This window comes from Hermetia illucens, chromosome 6 (assembly GCF_905115235.1).
Source record: "Hermetia illucens chromosome 6, iHerIll2.2.curated.20191125, whole genome shotgun sequence".
NCBI lineage: Eukaryota > Metazoa > Arthropoda > Insecta > Diptera > Stratiomyidae > Hermetia > Hermetia illucens.
Window position 1 is genome coordinate 64832362 of NC_051854.1, and position 21946 is coordinate 64854307.

At 42.0% G+C, this 21946-nt stretch overlaps 1 protein-coding gene across 1 annotated transcript; it reads right to left on the reverse strand.

Moving 5' to 3' along the window:
• Positions 1–6794: 6794 nt before the first annotated feature.
• LOC119659416 (Hermansky-Pudlak syndrome 5 protein homolog) lies at positions 6795–19099 on the reverse strand. Its single transcript, XM_038067492.1, has 4 exons — positions 18860–19099; positions 18435–18785; positions 18174–18320; positions 6795–8986 (listed from the first exon to the last, which is right to left on the reverse strand). The coding sequence occupies exons 1-4, from the start codon at positions 18941–18943 to the stop codon at positions 7118–7120; spliced, it is 2451 nt and encodes an 816-aa protein (XP_037923420.1). The 5' UTR covers positions 18944–19099; the 3' UTR covers positions 6795–7117.
• Between the last annotated feature and the right edge of the window lie 2847 nt (positions 19100–21946).

Genomic DNA, 21946 nt, shown 5'->3' on the forward strand with positions numbered 1-21946 from the left:
CGCGCCAAATTCAATAGAAAACAAGTTGCGGGTAGTACCGAAATCACACCAAGTTTCCATCAAGACAGGACTCCCTAACAGAAATACCGACAAACATACCAGAACACTCGAAAGAACCCTCATCAAAGAGAGCATTTAAACAAAGTTCTCAAAATTGCATAGGATCACTCTCTTGGCATACCATACGCATCAAAACTAACGCATGAGATGTCAGCGCAACATATTCCAAGAGACATTACACTTTTCAAACTTCACCGAGCATACAAATGCGAGTAGGATCAAAAAAAGAAAATACTTTCCCAGAAACTAATGTCCCTGTGAAACGCGACCGGAGCATATAGGACAGAAAATAAGTCACCACAATACATAGCAGATTTTGTAGTTAACAAATTGTAGGAAGTTTTTGCGGATGATGAATTGATGGTACTGAATAAAGGGTTGAACTACGCGACACCGGACTTAAAGCATTAAGCATTAAGAATCGAAAAAATCAAAAATTTGACCGACGGTTTCGTCCAGGACAGAGGCACTTTCGGTCGCGCTGCTCCCAGGGCAGAGGTGAGGCAGCGTTTGATGAGTTGCCTCTGCCCTGGACGAAACCGTCAGTCAAATTTTTGATTTTTTCGATTGGTAATACTAGACCGAACGACCTGCGAAGACTAGGCACTTCAGAAACTAAATAACGGCAACTTCAACAAATCCCCTACCAGAGTCAATCAAAAGAGTGGAGAAAACACTAAGGGAATGTGTTGACCTTGTTAAGAATTTAGCCGCATTACGTATGCCTAATCCCTCTTTGCCTAGGTTTAGAATACAACCAAAGGTACATAAAAATGGGAACGAAACACGAGAAATTATCGCGGACACTAATTCCCCTACCTACAATATCGCAAAATGGTTGCTACAAGAAGTAAACGCTATCGGTGACTATCGTAGCAAATATGCCGTAAAAAACAGCTTCCAGGTGGTCGAGAAGCTGAAGGATACCAAAATCAGGCAACATGAAATTCTAGTTTCGTTTGATGTGAAAACACTGTTTTCGAGTATACCCGTCAAACAGGCCTTACACAACTTCGAAACGTGGCTCAACAAACACCGCACCTCAACCAAGGAAAAGAGGGAGAATCGCCAATATACAAAGCTAGCATCTATATGTATCAATGAAAACTATATCACCTTCCGGAATGAATACTATAAAACCACCGTAGGTACGGCAATGGGTAACCCACTTTCCCCTCTACTAAGCGAAATGTTTATGGCAGGTCTAGAAGAACTAATGGAGCAGTGTGGGATAATGCCCACTATTTGTGTTAGATATGTTGACGATGTATTAACCATCGTGGACAAATCACTGTTGAATGGATTGCTAGAAAAAATCAACCAGCTCCATAAAAATATTACATTCACTATGGAGACTGAACAAATGGGGGAAATACCATTCTTGGACATCAAAATCATTAGAAACGAGGAAGTCCTCGTGTTCGATATATTCAGGAAGTCCACAACCACCTAACGAATCATTCCTAGCAGCTCGTTCCATTCACACCAGCACAAATTCGCGGTCTTCCACAGCATGGTACATAGAATGCTAAGCATCCCCCTAACCAGGTCGAGGTATATTAAAGAACTGGTTTATATAAAATGAAACCGCGAGAAAGAACGGTTATAGCACCGAAATTATAGACGCTATAATAAGGAAGAAACAGGCTATCTATAAAAGGAAACAATTGGCGTGGTTGCCTAGTGCCAAAGATAAGACAACAGTGTGATCGAGCATTACATACACTTCGTTGTGGCCTAGGATGTGGATGCACTTAAAGGATTTAAAATAGAGGCTGCCCCTACAAATAGGTGGTTATATAAGGCACAGAGTTAAATAAAATAAATCATTTCAAAATAAGCACTGAAGAAGGACACATGTTGTGTCCAAACACCTCAACATAAATAAAATTCCATAGTTTAATCGGGAACCTTTCCTCTTAATAGTTTTCTTTTAAGTCGGGAAACCGGAAGCTAGACGCTTCAGGTATAAAAGGTTTTCAGTTTGAGTGTGAGGATTGACGAGTACATGACAGTTCCGTGTGTACATAGCTAAAAACTAAATTGCCCTGTACTTTTTAAAAAGCCATTTACACTAATAATTTGATCTGAAAGCATCGCATTGATAGCAGTCAACCTCATATGCTTCACACTAGGAGTTTAATATTATTAGCAAATGTGATGAAGACAAGCTACAACGGATGCAAAAAACGGCTGGGGGAAGTGGATTCTTCATGAATCGAATTTTAGTATTTCACTCGAATGTCAATTATTCTCGGCAACATCTTATTTACATGGCTTAGGATGCAGTAAATTCGCACGAAATTGATAAGTTTGAACTGCTATGACTTTGACACTAATAGCCGGATTTCCATGAAACTTGGCATGGGTATGTGCGATACTGTCCTCTATTTAGTAGTCTCAGGATAAGTTTAAGGGGGGTTTTTCAGTCTAATTTCTAAAAGTTGGTAATGCACTATTAGTAAGTTTATTTGAGCAGATATCGGAATGGGACATATTTTTAGGCTTAGATTTCATACAAACACACCTTCGAGATTTTTTTCAGATTTTTGGGTTGGGTAGTTTCCGAAAATGAGCCCTGTCTCACTTTAAGTATGTACATTTTGACTCCTTTCTCGCGCACTTTACACTGCACATCAAAACTAATATCAGCTTCAGAAAGTACTAACCGAGACCTTTCATTTGATATCCGACACGACTACATCCGGTGAAAAAAAATGTAAATCCCCCCTTCGCATGTATGGGGAGCCCCCTTTAAATACCAGGCAAATTTATGTCACTCAATGTATGCATGGAATTTCATAGTTTCCATATGTCCACCAAATTTCGTTCGGATCGGTTTAGCCATTTTGGAGAAAAGTGCGTGTGACAGATAAATAGACAGAATCAATTTTAATAAGGCTTCGTTTTGCAAAGTGTTGTCGTGTGATATTTTCCGATGAAAAGAAATTTAATTGGGATGCTCCGGATGCCTGGATATATTGTTTCCACGACATCCGAAAGGAGGAAATAATTTTAAGCAAGCGGCAACATGATGAAGGCTTCATAATGAATCAGCGTACATTAGCGGCAAAATGGACGCTAGAAAGTATATGCAGCTATTAAAACAACAGATATCTGCCACTCTGATGACCATTGCAGATGCTGCGCCGATTTTTCCATACGACAATGCATCTGTATACACCGGTAGAAAGGTAAAATCTTTCTTCCAAGAGAAAGAAATCGGACTTTTCGATTGGCCAGCGCGATCACTCGATCTGAAAATAATGAAAATTGTTGGGGACAGCTGGTTCGACTTGTTTACGCCGAAAGAAAACAGTCTGCAACAGTGAAGGAGATGAAAACTGCAATAGGTAGGTATCACTAGCCGCTCCGAGGAGTTCAGTTAGCGCTGTGGGCGCCGTTTTAATGCCACAAACTCCTAAGACCATGACTGCCGTTACGAGAACAAGGAGGCAGAGTCCAGCCGGTCCAGAACCAGCCCGTAGCTTCCACGAAGGAAAGCGGCTCTCCCACCCTTAGTTAGAGTTAGAGATTTCTCTGAGGTCCCCAAAGAATGGTTTACCTAGTGTAAGTAGCCTGATTCTAGCTAGAACAAGCAAAGGAAGTGCCAGCGGGTTTCGTCTTCTTTTCCGCAGCCAATGTAGAGTATGCCGAGCCTGCTGGCATGGTTTCCTATAGCCCAATGCCCCATGAGGACTGTCTTGATCTTGTATGTATTTGCACGCATCTGGCACAAGAGTTCTCGCGATCGAGTTTTGTTATAAACGGGCCAAACCCTCCCTGACTTAGCACAAAAGGTGAACCTTCGCCATCTGATGTCCGCGGCTGCTAAGTAGTGCAGGCAGAGTCGGCCCTTGACAGTCCCCAGCCGGATATAGACTGTAACCGTCAGCTCCCTCATTCCCCTCTATGTTCCTATGACCGGGAATCCAGAGGAGAGTGACCTTGAGCGCCTCGTCCAAATTGTTCTGCATCGCCCCACCAGCCTGGAGGATGTCGTCGCTGGGTACAAGTTAAGGCCTTGCTGCGTGGTTGTCGGTCAGAATGGCTATGTTACGCTTGGAGCTCGGGTCATGCCCCAGCCATAGACAGGCTTCCAGGATGGCCAGTACTTCCGCTTGGAACACACTGACGAAACCTGCGAGACCATACGACTCGGATACACTGTGTGTATTCGAGAAAACTCCTACACCGACTCCATTAGACCATCTTTGATCCGTCGGTGAAGAATAGGCTTGCCGGTATTCCACTCTGCCCTGGATGGATAGTCCATAGCAGAGTTTCTCGTGAAGTTCAACTTGCGTGTGTCATAGTCCGTATGGATTGCCCAGATTTCCCGAGGTACTGCGTCTAGGATGTAACTATGGCCGTAGGGCCTCGCTGTCCAGGATCCGGACTCACGTAGTCTGACAGCACTGCTCGTTACAACGTATTTAATGTTGATGTCTAGGGGAAGGAGATGCAGGAGATCATTAAGATCATCTGCCGAGCAGGACTGCGGAGCCCCGGTAATACCTGGACACGCGGTTCTTTGAATTTTATTAAACTTGGTTCTATTGTACTTTTTGCCCAAACCCTGTCACTATACAATAGAGCCATACGTTAGGATGAAATTGTCAGAACTGTGAACATCCAGAGAACTATCTTCGACCAAAGACCCCATTTGTTTGCGAAGGTTCTTTCGCAGGCATAAAAGGTTATCCTAACCTTCTTAATCCGCAGCTCTATACTCAATCTCCAATTTAGCTTTGGATCCAGGATTACACGCGGATACTTTACATTGTGGGGAAAGAACCAATCTTTGTCCATTCAGCCGCGGTTGTTGGAATTCAGGAACCATTGTCCTGGTGCTCAGAAGTTAGATAAAATTAACATGTGAACCAAACCGGTTCCAGGCGAATGCTTCTTACATCATGATAACCCTTAGTATCTAACCCCAACTAAAACTACTTGCATGGAGTCATGCGTCCTGCTCACCAGATTGGGTATCATAGAACTTTCTTCTGTTTCCTAGACTGGGAAAAGAAGAAAAGGTAGCTATCAATATCGACGACTCAACACAATGTCACGACCACCTAGCAGGTATCATGGAGGACGAACATTGGAATGGTTGGAAGGTTCGATAAATACTTTAGTTTCAACTTTTAAATTACAGACTGCCGTTCCATTATGATCTGCAGTTGGAGAATTCAAAACCGAAGCTCATTTGTTCTTTATCAATCAAGTTTTCGAGATGTTTTCCGTAGGAGCGGGTATTATCTTAGTTATCTTTACAATTGCAATCAAGATTATTCTTCTCATCCCAGTTGTAATCAATAAGACGTTACCAAATGGCTAAATTGACCATCCGAATTGACTTGTCAACTAATATACACACATATGCTCAGCTCAACTGTAACAGGTGTACAACTATGAAATACAGATTTTTTCCAACAAAATATGCTCATTTCGGAAGAAAGTTTGTTTCATTGCCAGTTACATATTTTCCCACTCTTTCCGACAATTTATGAATACCACGTGAGCTTTCTCAGGTCATAATGGACCACGCCCTTAAGGTTTTACCAAACATAAAGCATCATCTTTTGGCTGAAATTTTCGGCCTCATGATCGATGTGGATAATGGGCCTGGATCTACTCATGATTTTTTTCGATGCAACAACAACTTTCTCTTGTATAGTGCAAAATCTGACAAGTGGGTTTGCGCCTCTCTCGTTTAACTTTTGGCAGAGTTATACTTGCACTTCACGTCCCTGAGATCATCCCACCGACAATGGGCGCGCCCGGCTTACACGCCGCCAAGTAAGAGCGCGAGCGGCCAACACGTTCACAACCAAGGACCGCGAGCGGCCAGGAATTGGGGGGGGGGGGGGTTCTACCCATTCCGTTTTCGAGTCTTGGAACCACCTTTCGAAGGTCCTCGGAAACAGCTTGTTGATCTACTCTCAATTGCTGTTGTTTTTGTGTTTGCGAATCATCTTCATCAAATAACGGCTGCAATTTCACATTTTCGTACTTTTCCAGCGGTTTTCTGCTTTCCTTGTCTGCAACATCTTGAAATCTTACGATAGAGCATGCTTACCGCAAGCGATTCGCAGTCGATACGATTCAGCAACATTTTTTAAAAATGAAAATAAAAAAATAATGTTGTCCGCGAATGGTTTAAAATGTGACATATTAAAGACATGTAGGCACTTTTTCTGTTTACTACCTATGCGCCTTTGAACTAACTAACTACTGTGTCATCTGTGTTCTCAAAATGGCATTTCTTAGTTGTACATCTGGTAGTACCTATGAATGGCTGCCTCTACGCTAAGCAGTTTGGGAATATCGTGACCTTTGGAATTACAGTTCCTCTAGATCCATTGCCAAAACCTCGCGTGGTTTTCTTAATCGCCTAGATAATTAATTTTTATGCAGAAAACGAAAACTGATACCCGCCCTCAATATGGCACCCATCAGTCTTTATGCGGCCTTTGAGAAATTGATTCATTCAAGCAAAAGGCAGCACGAAGGAGGACGCTGATTACATCTCAACACAAAGATCAAGTTAACACTGTTCTATGCTAGTGTCCTTTCTGTGTTGCTATATGGGAGTAACGAAAGGAAACATTAGTTTACTCACAAAAAGGCAGAACATCGTTACCCCGAATATTCTTTATTATATTTATAATTTCCTTCTCAGAAAAACCAGCTAGAAGGTGCAATTCTACATAAATCAAATAAATGCACAATGGAACAACAATAAATTACTTATTTTTCTGAAAAATTTATATATATATATAGTAGAACATTTATTTAGACTTCGACTTTCCTTTCTTAAACTTAATTGAATGGCTTTCGGATCTGAGAACAAAACGCGAGGTAACGTTCAATTTAAGAACCGCAAGAGGCGAAAGAACTATGCAACTATGGATGGAAGAAAATTCTTTCATTGGATTCTAGTAAAGCTTTTGGCTAATAATAAATCAATTTTAAATGTATGGAATGTTTTGTATTTAATTCATATGATTTGAGCAGTAAATTTGTCGCCCACTTACATTTCTCATTCTGTTATCTATTCTCCGTTCACCAAGCATTTTACAAAGAACGTTCGACCTATGGCATTATTCGGAATAAGATTTGAATACTTCAGGAGTAAATTTAACACATCTCGCGATTTATTATATTGCAAAGCCACGTCCAGGAAAGAATTCCAATCAAAGTATCGATTGATATCGATTTGTTCCGTGTCCATCACTCGATTATCACAATTAACACAGCTTACTTGCCCTAACTGGATGCTAGCAAATATTTCGAAACACTTCTCCCATTCATCTATGTCAAAAGATTTGGCAGCTTCACGGAACAAGCTCACATCTGGGTAACTCAAGGCAACTGAGATGGCCTTTGCAATTTGACCTTCCTGCATGTAGAATCGACACACAGTGTCTATGATAGATGGAACCGCGTTTAGGATCTCCAAACATCGTTTCTGCTCATTGCGAGACCATAGAAATTTCACAAGAGTTTCACCCAGTGCGTGGAATCGACACTTTGCCGGGAACTCGAGTGGGAAACCGCAATTACTGCATCGACTAAGTTCTACTGCGTTCACAAGTACGAAGCCATCGATTATGAACTCTCTTGATATGTCGTCGACCTCCCAGATAATTTCCGGATTCAAATAATTGAAATACATCTCGTAGCAATTTTTCTTAGCTTCTACTTGATTATCACCATTTTCTACCATGACTTCTTTCAGTTTTTCCAGCAATTCTATGATCTCACGAGAATCGTACGTATCGAATATTGTGCTGTACCGATCCAGAAAGTTCACATTGCTAATTTGCGATGATTTGAATATCATGAATAAATTATAAACCGTTTTTTGCTCCTCCGACAAAATTGTTTCTGGAACTATTTCTTGCATCTTTCGGGTCTCCCGCAATCTATCACAAATAACGTCTTGATCGTTTTCTAACTGCTCATTAATCTCTTTGAATGGATTGTTTCTCTCAATCGGAATGAGATCGTTCACCAAATTCTTTTGATCTTCTGCGAAAATATTGAATTTGTACTTGATAATATTTTTGCCAAACCTGCCGGTCACTGTAAGTAACGCGTCCTTCAATTGCTTATCAGAATTTGGTTTTATTTTGAGATTCTCGCAAAATGAGTTTTCTAGGATGTAGACTCCATTGTTTAGCCTTTTCGTTTTTGTAGGAGCTCGTTTTGAAGTCGCGATAATATCGTTCTCGTTCTGATTCATACTGTCAAATATAACCGACAGATCATTTAGCATTTCGTATTGGCTGTTTGAGATCAAATACGATTTGATTGTGCCCAAAATATGCAAGTCGTATTGTTCTTTGGCTTTCTCAGCGAAATATTTTAAATTCGTTTTAAGAAGTTGTGCGCATTCCAGTAGACGCTGTCTGTGCACTAATTCTATAGCGTGAGATTGCAAAGTATTCAGCTGCACACGTTGCAATGAACCCAAATTTGTAAATATGAAAATATCACTGCCTATCACTTTGCAATCGGTAATCCGGTCATTGAATTCATTGCACCATAAAACCACTGAAGATGTTCTAGGATCGAAAATATACACACCTGTTTCAGTGTGCGTAAAAATGAGCTCTGAGAGGATTGTTTGGAGTTTTGGAAACTGTAGTATTTGAGGTGGATACGTGTTGCTGTCCTCGTTGCCATCTCTTTCGTCGTCACAATATTGTTGAATCTCATCAAGATTTCTTATTATTCGAACCGGTGGACATGCTAAAGACTCCTTGAACTGATGTGTTTGTAATACGTTCCCTTCAAGGTCTACCTCCCAGAGGCGAGATCCTGGTCGGGCACAGTAAATTCGTGAAGCGAATAAATTTTCATTGGGTGAAATAGCAAAAGTTGCACCAAAATATCCATCACGCGGACGATTTCCAATCTGAAATATAAAAAATAATAATAAATATAAGCCTAAATGTTTGGCACTACTAGGACAACTAGGAAAAAAAATATAAAAAAATTGTTCTTGGACTAGAAAAATGTTGATTTATTTGACAAGAAACAAAGAGATATCAAATGAAAGTACTATGTCGAATTGAACGTATTTTAAGACTGTAGATCGCGAACTCTCCCGTGTCAGGCAAATGTAAAACTGGTTTCATTGAAGAGTCTACCTTCAGGCCAATCAGTCGCTACTTAAGTAACAAAATGATTCTAGAGATGATTTCGTGCCAAAGAATGTAGCAGGAATGCAAAAAGTAACTTGAAATAATTTACTCGAATAGAAACATCGCAAGAACACATTTAATAAAAAGTAGGACGAAAACAAGTCGGGAAATGCTCAGGTATAAAAGATTTTATGTTTCCCTTTGTGAGGAGCATAACGCAGGTCTCTATTGGTTGATAGCATTGGCTCGAGGTATTTAAATTGCTAAGTGCTGTCAGCTGCAGTAACCTGGCCAGAACTGAGCGAATTAAATATCTCGGGTCAATGATATCAGCCAATGGAGAACTGCGTAAAGAACTTGTTTCACGCGTTAATGCGACCTGGATTAAGTGGCATTCCACAACTCGTGTTCTTTGTAATCGACATATCAACGAACGTCTCAAATCTAAAATTTACCGCAATGTCGTTCGTTTGCCGCTGTCTATAGTTGTGTGTTGGCCGACTATAAAAGACAATGAACGGCATCTTGCGGTAATGGAGACGAAGATGTTCATTGGACTGGTGGCGTGACACGTTTTGATTACATTCGAAATGAGGATATCCGCGATCGATATGGGGTTGCCCCGATCGTGGAGAAACTCCGAGGAAGGCGTCTTCGATGGTATGGTCACTCGCCTTAACGAGAATTCACTTACCAAGATTGCTCTGAATATCGAAGTCAACGCTAAGCGACCAAAAGGCAGGCCGAAACAAAGGTGGCTTGACACGCTGGACGGGCATTTAAAAGCCTCGAAATTGCATCCAGATCAGCATTTGATAAAATAAAATGGCAAAACCGATCACGGCGAGCCGACCCCACTTGTGAATGGGACAAAGGCTGAAGAAAAACAAGAAGATGTGAGGAGTGACTTGTGCTTGACAGCTCCGTGTCACATAGTTAAAATTTCCATTGCCTTCTAGCTTTTAAAGAGTGATTTAAATAAATCATTTGATGGAAAGCCCTGTATTGATAATAGTCAACCTCATACGTTTCACACTCTGAGTTTAATATTATTAGCAAATTCGAAGAATTTAACCTACAACAGATACAAAAAAGGGCTAGGGAGAAGTAGATTCTTCATGAATGGAATTTTAATATTTCATTCGAATGTCAACTATTCTCCTTAATTATGACGTCAGCAACTTATTTGCATGGCTTTAGAAGCAGTAAATTCGCGCCAAATTGCAAGGTTTGAACTGCTATAACGTTAATGACCGAAATTTAGAATGTGTATGCGAAATATGGTCCTCTATGCGGGGGGGGTTTTTTCAGTAAATTTCTAAAAGTTGGTAATATACTATTAGTAAGTTTATTTGAGGAGATATCGGAATGGGACCTATTTTGAGGCCTAGATTTCATCTAAGCGCACCATCCTGATTTTTTGGGATTTTTGGGTTGGGTAGTTTCCGAAAATGAGTCCTGTCTCACTTTAAGTACGTACATTTTGACCCCTTACTCGCGCACTTTGCAATTCACTCCAAAACTAATGTCAGCCAGAAAATACTAATCGAGATCATTTGATATATCCCGTGAATTTTCCTTTCCATGTATGCTCCGCTTTAAACTCCACCTAAATTATATACGTGGGATTCCATAGTTCCCATCTATCCACCGAATTTCGTTCGGATCGGTTTAGCCGTTTTGGAGAAATGTGCGTGTGACAGACAGACAGTGAATCGATTTTAATAAGGTTTTTTTTTTACAAAAAACCTTAAAAAGCAGAGACACGATAAATATTTGAACCCATGAAAGCCTACCTAACCTATTCAGCCGGATTTTATCCACAACCGGACGGTGATGGTATCGCTCATAGATTTCGTCCATCCTCATGTAGGATTCTTCTCTCGAACGCGTCTAAGAGTTCGCAATTTTTCTTGCTAAGAAGTCTCCAAGGAATACATGACGACTGGCAAGATCATTGCCTTGTAAAATAAGAGCTTCGACCCTATGGTGAGACGTTTCGAGCGGAACAGTTTTTGCAAGATGAAATAGGCTCTGTTGCCAGCCAACAACCGTGCGCGGATTTCATCATCGTAGCTGTTGTTGCTTGTGTTGCTTTAAAGTCGATGAAAAGATGGTGCAACTGATGTCCATATTCCAACAGTTTTTCAATCGCTTGCCGCAATCTGATCTGTTGCTGATTTGCCTGGAGTGAAGTCTCTTTGGTATGGGCGAATGATGTTTTGAGCGTGTAGGGCTATCCGGCCTAGCAAGATAGCGGAGAATATCTTATAGATAGTACTCAGCAACGTGATACCTCTATAATTGCTGCACTGCGTGATATCTCCCTTTTTATGTATGAGACAGATAATGATTCTTTGCCAGTCGTCAGGCATTGATTCGCTGCCCCACACCAGGACCACATATGACGACGCAAAATGTTACACACGCAACATTTTGAAGAAATTTAAAATCAAAACGGAGTCCGGGTTGTATTCCGTCACAAATATTTTTTCTTCTCGTTATCGGATCATTTGTGGACATGGAAGGGTCAAGTGGCCATACTTTCTTAAACTTCTAGACTAGGCTGATGACATAAACAGATGTCCCTCCCTCAATGAGTCGTAGACTTTAGCCAAATAGCTCCGAATTTGAAGACGAGGACATATCGTTCTGGAAACAAGTTGTGTTTACCGATGAAAGTCAGTACAAGATATTTGGTCCACCAAAAGTTTAGCGGAAAAAAAGTACTGCATTAGAGACAAAGAATTTACAGAGTACCAATAAACACGTCGGAGGTAATGTGCTTGTTTGAGGAAGTATGAGTTGGTCAGCGGTCGGTAATCTAGTGTTTATTGATGGCAAAATAGACCAACATGTATTCCTAAATATTTTGAAAAACAATTACCGGAATCTGTTAATAAAATGGTTTTGGGTCTGAATTATTTTTCCCACCAGGACAACGACCCCAAACATATTGCTCGTATGGTACGTGAGTGGTTACTGTATAATGTTCGAAAGCAGCTGCATTCACCAAAGCAGAGTCCCGACGTAAATTCAATTGAGCATTTATGGGACTGTCACGAAAAGCAGTTACACAAACACCATATTCCTTCAGAGTTCTCTAAAGAAGGCTAAACCATATGAACGGAATATTATACCTCAAAATATTACGTAGAAACTTGTGTCAAGCATCCTTGGAAGCCAAGGAGATCCAACCAAGTATTGATATTTAACCAATAGACAAATATCTCAGACTAACAATAGTCGTACGATCACTTTTTCCGCTTAGAATTACTTTTATTTTTCCTATTACTTTTTTAATTTTTGCAAAAACTGTAAGGAACTGTAAATGAATAGAAAGTTTATTTGAGCTGTCTACTTGTTATATTTCTCTTCTCTCTACTATTTATTCTAAGTTAATTTAAATAAATGCAGTCGCCTAGTGTATGAAGACGCTTTATTATATCCTGATACAGCAGAATAGGAAAAAGCAATGAAGCAAGGAGTAGAAGCTAAATTGCGAAATAAAACATCACATTAGTAAAACATACTCCACAAATGAATGTAATTGTGTCGAAATAGCACTCTAAAAGTGTGCAGTTCAGAGTTTCTAATTCATCTTCAAGCGCAAAAAGAGTCCTTAGTCGCCTGCACTTTATTGCCAAGAAGTTCATTGAATTTTGTCCAATCCGTTTTCCTAGGGTTCCGTCTTTGTATTACAGACTGTTCGCCCGCAACAGTCAGATTGAATTCTAAGTATCGGTGATCTGGCAGTAAGACTTCGTCTAGCGCCAGTCTGCAATCAACTCCAACACCTTTGAAGTACAGATTGTTAGGTCAATTACTTCACTTCTTCTCGGTCTCACTCTACGTTTGCAGTCATGAGACCAGCTGAAGTGATGAAATCAAATAGTTTTTCTCCTCTAGGATTGCAATTGCTAATGCCCCAACAAATATGTTGAGCATTCGTATCGCAACTTATTAAGAGTTCAAGACCACTTGATTCTGCATACACTACCAGATGCCTTAGTTCTTACGTCGATGGGGGATACAAAGAATCATAAGGTAAATGAACGGAGGCAACTATGATGTTTTTCCTCTCCCCATTAATCTGGTGAAATCAGAACTGTCTCAGCATGGCTGCCTTCACCCGTCTTGACATCAGGACACAAATTCTCGGTTGTATTGATCTTTCATCGTAGAAGATCCTAGCCCTTTTTACTGATCCAATGCCACAGATTCTATTAAATCGAACCCATGGCTCTTTGTTAGCGTCGCTGCTACCAGATAGGAGGAGAATTTGGCATGCTGCAGGTTAATTTGACCAATCTATATTTTTCGACATAAACTTAGTCTAATATGTAATGGAAAACTGTGAGAGTATGCCGCAGTCCGCCTGTGACTGTGTTCCCCCCACACCATACCACCAGACGCTCAATCCTCTCATGTTTGATTTCTCTGAGAAAAGCCGTACTTGGAGGTACAGCAGTTCCCATGTCCTCATCCATGAAAGGTCTCATCTCATCCCACAGATCAATAGTCTGTTTTCCACTTAAGACCTTGATTGTTTTGCGGTGTCCGGTTTGCATAGATTCGATCACTCAAACTAGCATCAAGTCAGTTCCGTTCACGTCTGGCTTCCCTTTCTTCCGACTGTTCGTAAAAGTTGTAGAAGTTACTAGCAGGTACGACTCACTCTGTAGTCTGAAGTCCATGTCCGGACTCTGTTCACCCAACATGCGGAAGATGCGTCCAATTTCTCTGGACATTACCGTACCTAATGATTCAGTCACGCCCATTTCGTCATTCCCAGGGTGCTTCATCTTGCTTCGCAGTGCCTTCTGCTGCCGCCGGCTTGGGGCCTTTCCAGGTTCACGGTGTCCGGGCCGCTTGAACCCATTTTCACATACCGGCGTTAAACCAGTAGCGTCCACGTCACCAGCTCCACTTACACTCCTCCCGGTAGGGGTGAAGGAGCAGGTTCTGACAAGCAGGATTCTGCCTATAGTCCCCCCCCCTTAGTGGCCGAAGTTTAGTTCTGTCGAGCATCCCTCTTCTGTTTGCGGGTAGGTTTGGACTGTAGTACCGCAGACGGGCCGGCCGTAGTCGAATTTCCAGTTTCTCCCAGATTGAGAGTTTCCTTTCTCGCTAGCTTCGCTGGTAGGCACTAAATGCAAGCTATCCTTCGGATCGGAAAGCATTTTTCCATAGGGGGCCTAAATGTGCTGCGGCCTCCAAAATCAGCACCTCGGCCGCGACATGGTTGCTCATGGTCGCGGGAGGATTCGGAACCACAGACTTCTTACCACTTGGAGAGTTAAAATCTTTTGTTTCCATATTCATGTTCTGGACACCCGTAGTGTAGTAGTGAACTACTACAGGCTTCCCCACCACGCCAAGGTGGAGCATAAAACCTTGGTAATGCCTGCTGAACCAACACCAACAGCTTTACTACCAAACCCTATCTTCACCTCCACGTGGTGACCGCTGGGAGCTCTTTTGCAACGAAAAGCTGCAGACGGAGAAGGATGAAGGCGAGTCTCTCGCGCCTAAAAACGAGACAAACTGTACCAACTGGTCCTCCAGGTTGGGGGCTAGGTAGGGCTGGTAACCCTACACGGAAAACCGATGTTACAGAGCCACGAAAGGAGCCTCGGGCAGCATGGACTTTACAATGACGAACCCGGCAACGACAACGGATTAACGATTTGCGCATTTTCTCATGGAACGTGCGCTCCCTGTACAGAGATAAAGCTGATGAGCAGCTAGCCGATACCCTGTCCCAATGTAGGGCTGATCTAACAGCGTTACAAGAGATGCGATGGACAGGGACCGATTTCATGGAGAAGAGCCGCTACACCATATATTATAGCGGTCATCCAGTCAGCCAAAATGAAACCTGCTGTTATCGGCTTTGAAAATATAAGCGAAGGGCTATGCACTCTGCGCTTGCGAGGCAAGTTTAGAAATATAAGCCTCATTAACGTTCACGCCCCTACAGAGGAGACTTCAGAGTCGGGGAAGGATACCTTCTACGAGGCAGTAGAACGAAACCTCGAAGCCTGTCCCAGATATGATATTAAAATCATACTTGGGGATTTTAACAGCCAAGTAGGGAACGAGCCCGTATTCAGGCGATACGTTGGCTCCCATAGCTTACACGAAAAAACAAATGATAACGGACTGCGGATTATTCAATTAGCAGGATCAAATGGTTGTTGGAAGTAGCTGGTTTGCACGGAAAGCGGTCCACAAACATACGTGGGCCTCTCCAGACGGGACCGCTTTCAACCAAATTGATCACGTGTTGATCGAACGCCGCCGCCTCTCAGTCTTGATGAATGTCAGAACATATAGGGGGGCCAATATAGACTCGGATCACTATCTCGTTGGCATGGTGATCCGAGCTCGAATAACAATACCACCTAGAATCCCCTCTGACAATCAGGTGAGAGTGAACACTGAAACCATCCACAACACAACCCTCCGGGACACCTATAAGAGGGAAATGGATGCCGCAATAACTGCAGTCAACAGAGGACCTGGAGATGAAGCATCAACAAATGATCTTCACAATCACCTGAAGAACTTTATCATGGATACGGCCACAAACATACTTGGCCCCAGCCGCAAAAAGAGTCGGAATGGCTGGTTGGACGATGAATGTAAGCTAGCAACGGAACGGAAGAATGCCGCATACCGAGTAATGTTGCATTCTCAAAGAACGCGAGCACGTGCAGAGACTTATCACGAAGAACCAACAAGTCTGTGAACGCGGAAGTTTTACCAACAAGTCAGCAGGATGAAGCCTTATACACCTCGATGCTCATCCTGCCGAGACAAAGAGGGAAATCTGATTTCCGACAGAATGGACATATTAGAGCGATGGATTGAGCACTTTGATGAGTTACTGAACAACCAGAACCTCGGCGAGTTGGAGGTCCTGCCAACTGAAGACGACGGAGAAATACTGCCACCACCAAGTTGAGGAGAAACAGTCCGTGCAATTCATCGGCTAAAAAATCATAAGTCGCCAGGAGCCGATGGAATTACAGCCGAATTATGGTTAAATATGGAGGCGACCAATTACACCAAGTGGTTCATCAACTTGTGCTCAAGGTATGGGACAGCGAATCAATGCCTGAACCACCCGAAACGTACAAACTGCCTTCATCCAGATGGAGCAGGCGGCGCGAGATCTTGGGCTGCACATCAATGAAGGCAAGACAAAATATATGGTGGCAACGTCAGCACCGAAGACGAATCAACCAACAACATCAAACCGCACTGGTCAAACACGAAGAAGAATAAGGATAGGAGAATACAACTTTGAGACCGTTGACAATTTCTCCTATCTAGGGTCGAAAATCACAACCGATAACAGCTACAATGATGAAATCCGCGCACGGTTTTTGTCAGCCAACAGAGCCTATTTCAGCTTACAAAGACTGTTCCGCTCGAAACGTCTCACCATAGGGTCAAAGCTCTTACTGTACAAGACTATGATCTTGCCAGTCCTCATGTATTCCTCGGAAACTTGGGTTCTTAGCAAGAAAAATTGCGAACTCTTGGTCGCGTTCGAGAGAAGAATCCTCTGAAGAATTTTTAGCCCCCTACATGAGGATGGACGATTCCATAGCCTACATAACGATGAAATCTATGAACGATACCATGACCGTCAGGTTGTGGATAAAATCTGGCTCATTAGGTTACGGTGAGCGGGTCACTTAATCCGTATGGATGAGGATGGTCCAGCCTGAAAAATCTATAAGGGCAATATCTATAGTAGAGAAAGAAGACGAGGCAAACCCTGCCTAAGATGGGGCGATGGCGTAGGTCAGGACGCCACACAGCTTTTAGGGATATCGAATTGGTGGACCTCGACGCAAAACCGGGATGTCTGGAGTTCCTTATTAAGGCAGGCCTAGACCGGATACCGGTTGTTGCGCCGTTGATGATGATGATAATGATAGTTTCTAAGAACGGCACTTGTTTCATTTTTGGGGCATACATTTTGAGTCCTCACAATATGTTTCACCCAGTATCAAAAATATCAGTTTCGAAAAGTACTAATCGATTCCGATTTTGTTTCACACAAGACCTTATTGCGCTAGCATTGTCCACGAGTATATGAACGTAACCATGGAATACGATTACCATTGTAAAATCACAAAATCATCCCCACTTCTGATTATAATCGTAATTTTAATTGATTTTGCTCAAGAAGGCTCATTTTTCACTGATCGTATGAATATAATTATTAGCAGATGACAATTTGATCGATTTAACTATAGCACAAAACCTTTATGAGTCTATAGAACCAAAAATGAGGAATAGCGGCCTCGACCAAGTCTTTATTTTTATCTGCCCTGGTTTAAACTCCATCCCTCCGTCATTTTTGGAAAAGTCAGCGGTTTTCTATGACTAAACGTGGGGCTACGATACTCCGGAGCAACTTGCTCATCGGTAAACTCGCAATAGTCCTGCTGACCTGCACGGCAACCAGTGGACTTGTCCTTAATGTGTGACATCTACTGCTGAATTTATAATTTAATCAACATGTTTTCTGACCGTGGGCCGACAAGTGCGCTTATTTCGAATGCAATCATAATGAATACGACAACAGCTCTGAATATCAAAAATGGAATAGTCTATACTAATAAAGTCAGTGGAAATTTTTCGAATAAACATAAATTAAAATTTGAGCTATCGGCGCATTTAAAAGATTTAGAAATATGAAATGAATAAATACATTACATGTATTCGAACGCAATGATTAAAAAAAAATACTCGGCTCCGCAATCACACGCATAAGTAAATATTAGTGGAATCACCACCAAAAGCAATTATAATATCTTTCAAACTGTTCATCCATTTTCACATCCGTAAACAGCGTCAACAACCTCAGCCGCTTATGATTAACTGGGGATTCACGTAATCATCCCCAAAAGCGATTAGTCAGTCGAGCAGACTCACCTGTTTGTATTCCTCATATTCAGTATTGCATAAGATACATTTGGTGTAGTTGGAGACGAGCAGCAGCGATTCGAAGTCGCTAATCTGCACGATTGGCGAGTCGAGGAAGAGAATTGGGTGCACCGACAGATTAAGCAAGGTCCTCCCCTGAAACGAAAAACAAACAAACAAAACGCCGATAAGCCACATGCCTCGCACGCGGGGGGGACGTCCCCCCGCTCGGCCGATAAGGACCGGGAAATATGTCAAGCAGCTACGCACCATAAACAGCGTGAGGGAAACAAGGTGCACTTCGCCTCCCCTCGTCCCATAGTAGAATTGTTTCTCGTCCGCACTCCAATGCAAATAACTCACACCCGCATCACCCACATTCGTCGAAGTCATCTGCGGCGCTGTATTTGGCGAAAGATTTATCACGTAGACGCAAATCGCGCCCTTGCTGGTCGCAAAGGCGACATATCTCTCGTTTGGTGAAATCGATAGAAGAGTGATCGGGCCATGCTTGCTCGGCGTCAGGTGAAGAAATTTGGCTGGATTACGACTGAACAGGTAGAGGCTACCTGAACTTGCACCGAATATGATGTAGTTGGCGGATGCGTCGAAACATGTATACTGAAAATCACTTCATTTAGTATTCGCTAATAAAAAAAAGCCACATTTCGCCGCAGCAACTTCAGACAATTCACCTTTATGCGACATGTTTGCTTCAATGGCTCCTTCACCAACGACGTCAAGTCAACAAAACCCGAAAGCGTAAATATGTCGTTCATGTTCCCACTGTCAACACTTTCACAAATCGCAACAATTCAGTTCAAACAAATTTGTAAACAAACAAAGCCAATGGAAAAGTTCAACCTGTTCACGACATGACGATTGGAAGACGATTCGTGCCGCAGTTGCAATGATTGGCAATTGACAGCAAGCAGAAGAGAGCATGTCAAGACAGCGTGCGTGCTCACGAGAGTACATGCAACGCGGGGGAAATTCCCAGATCTCGTGGATATGGGGAAATAAAACCAGGAAATTTCTGTTGAACTGCCTTATCTAGATAAGGATGATCAGGCCAATGCTGTACGGAAAACATTTCCGGTTTGTTCTTCGAACTATCTAGATTTGGTCCTTTCCGCTTGACGTAACAGTTGAGCAGAGGACTTAGGATTGCACGTGCAACTTATAAAAAAAGTATAGAAAGATGCATACGCTAATTGCATAAACTTGAAGATGATATGCAATACCGTGATGTTGTGCGCGCACAATCGACATACGTGCATATTTTATGTAATGAAAATCATACAATTAAATGCCACTAACATTGCACATACCTTCGGCTTAAATTCAAAAAGCTAGATAAAATGCATGTCTTTGTCAACTCCAGTGAGGACAATGTCAAAATTTTCAAGAGGGTTAATTATAACAATTTGAGGACTCACAGAAAAACTGATAAAGTTAAAGCATGAAGCAAGAGCAATGTTACAATTATCAAAATTTCGAGAATATTACCTAAAATTGTTCGATTGTAGAAAGGGACGTAAAGAGTGCTAAATGCCAACCTCCTCGAAGAAATTTTGAACCTACTGCACCTAACTGTACTGATACCGACTTACAGAAGTATGGAAAAAAGAGAAGTATTCACAAAGATGCTGGTAAACTCCTAAAAGAAAGGTGTCTTATTGGCCACTTCCAGAAACAGAATTAGAGGTTGAGGCAGTGGAAACCTAGTGTCCCAAGAGAGAGTGTCAGCAAGCGAAGCGACAAACGATGACGTTGGATAGACTCAGGTCAAAAACAAGTAGGCCCCAATACGATTATCTTACGTGGACATATTAGAAAAGTTCAAAATTGACCCGTAAATGTCCCTACTGGCCCGCAAACGTCCGGCGAACCCAAAGGGGTCTAAATTCCGAGTTAACAGCAAGCAAAACTGATGATGTCCACAAGCTAAAAATTCGCTTGAAGAGAATGCCGTAATGCTTACCAAAAACATGAAATCTGGAAATATTGTAAGGATTTGATTGAATCCAATTTTGGAAAAAAAATCAGCACTGCCATAAGGATAATCCTATCCTGATTCTTGAGAAGACATATGACTATATTATACCCACATGGTGACAATTCGACTACCAGCGGAGACAACTCAGAAGCTTGCCGCCAGGATAATTTGCAGTAGATAGGTGTTCCGCCAGTTGAGAGAACAGTTTCCACTAAAGAGCTGCTTCAAATGCGTTATATGCGAACACTTCGCGAAGGTATCCAAATTAATGCAGAAAGGTACACAAGGGCCCTGAAAGCATACTGTGACAAGAAAAGAAGAGCTTAAGATTAGGTTGACCTACGGAAGCAGTGAATGAAGTCGCGTTGGAAGACCAGCCTAATATACCAAACACCAACACAGGAGACCTCTCCCCATAATACAATGCATTACAAAAGCATGTAGGAAGCAAGGAAATGCACACTCCCCAGCGAAAAATCCCACTACTGGTGGAATGATGAACTGGCTAATTTTAGATCAATTTGCCACAGAATCGGATGATTAACCCCGGGAACCGTGGATAGAATTGATCAGGAAGGGAAAATTAGCCATACGAAGCCATCGGAGACCTTAAGTTAACCTACCACCATCCGTTAGCATCCAACAAATAGGGGAACCTTAGAATCCAGGAAACCGAAGACCGTCTGGGAACAATTGCAAACGTTCAAAGTGGGAATACTAACTCTTAGAAAAGTGCCTATAAACTTGTGATTATATACTCTGATCTCCTAATTATTCAGGTGTGGTGGTCATAATATCCACATTAACCAGAGGAGTAAGGGCCGAAAATTCCGGACCTCAACGATATACTCATACTCGCGGTAAAATTAGTTGTTCGAAGCGTAAATATCAGAGGAAATCTCTCTGAATTATGGAAGCATTACAGGAGAGTACATATAGATTCTTCTAGGAACTGTGGGGAAAAGGTTACCGCGAGTAATTTTAATTTATAAAAGATTACTGGGGCTACTGAGGGCTTAGAACGATATTATGGTTTCGGTGAAATCAGAACAACGGTTGACACTATTCGGCCCAAAATGTAAATTGATGCCAAGAATGCATTTAACTCGGCAGATTGGATATTAATTCGGAGGATCTTTAGCCACAATTGGTATTCCCAGTTACTTTGCTGTTATTGTCGATAGTTTATACGTAAGAAAGCCTTTGAATGACGACGGGGCCAATGAATACGTTGTCTTGGCACGTGTCCCACAGGGTTCAGTATTGTTTGGCATCATGTATGATATACTTAATCTTCCGGTTCTGGAAGAGGTCGCGGTAGTAGAATCAGCTGATGATATAATACTGATTGCGGCTGCAAAATATCCTGAAAATGTTCAAGTTATATTCATAGCAACCAGTTTCGTAAAGGCGTGATTAAAGGGCTTTAGAATGACCATTGCGGGGGAGAAACAGAAGCGGCCCTCATTACAAAGTCCCATAAGAGAAATTATGCACGGGTTATAATTGGGGATTAATACGAACATAACCTCCAAACTGGGGGAAGTGATAGATACAAATATCAAGTCTAAGGAACACATGTAGTATGTTCACGACAAAGCATTCAACGCAAGTATGGTAATGGCAAGGAAAAGGGCAAAGTGTAAAATCGGCGATGTGTTGCAAGGTTATGACACAATATTCATTATCGACAAAGTAAAGACCCTCTCCGGAGTCGTTGTGAGAGTTTTCTCGGATACGTGTACCCGAGGTTGCAGTCTTCCGGGATTCGCCTGTCAATGGC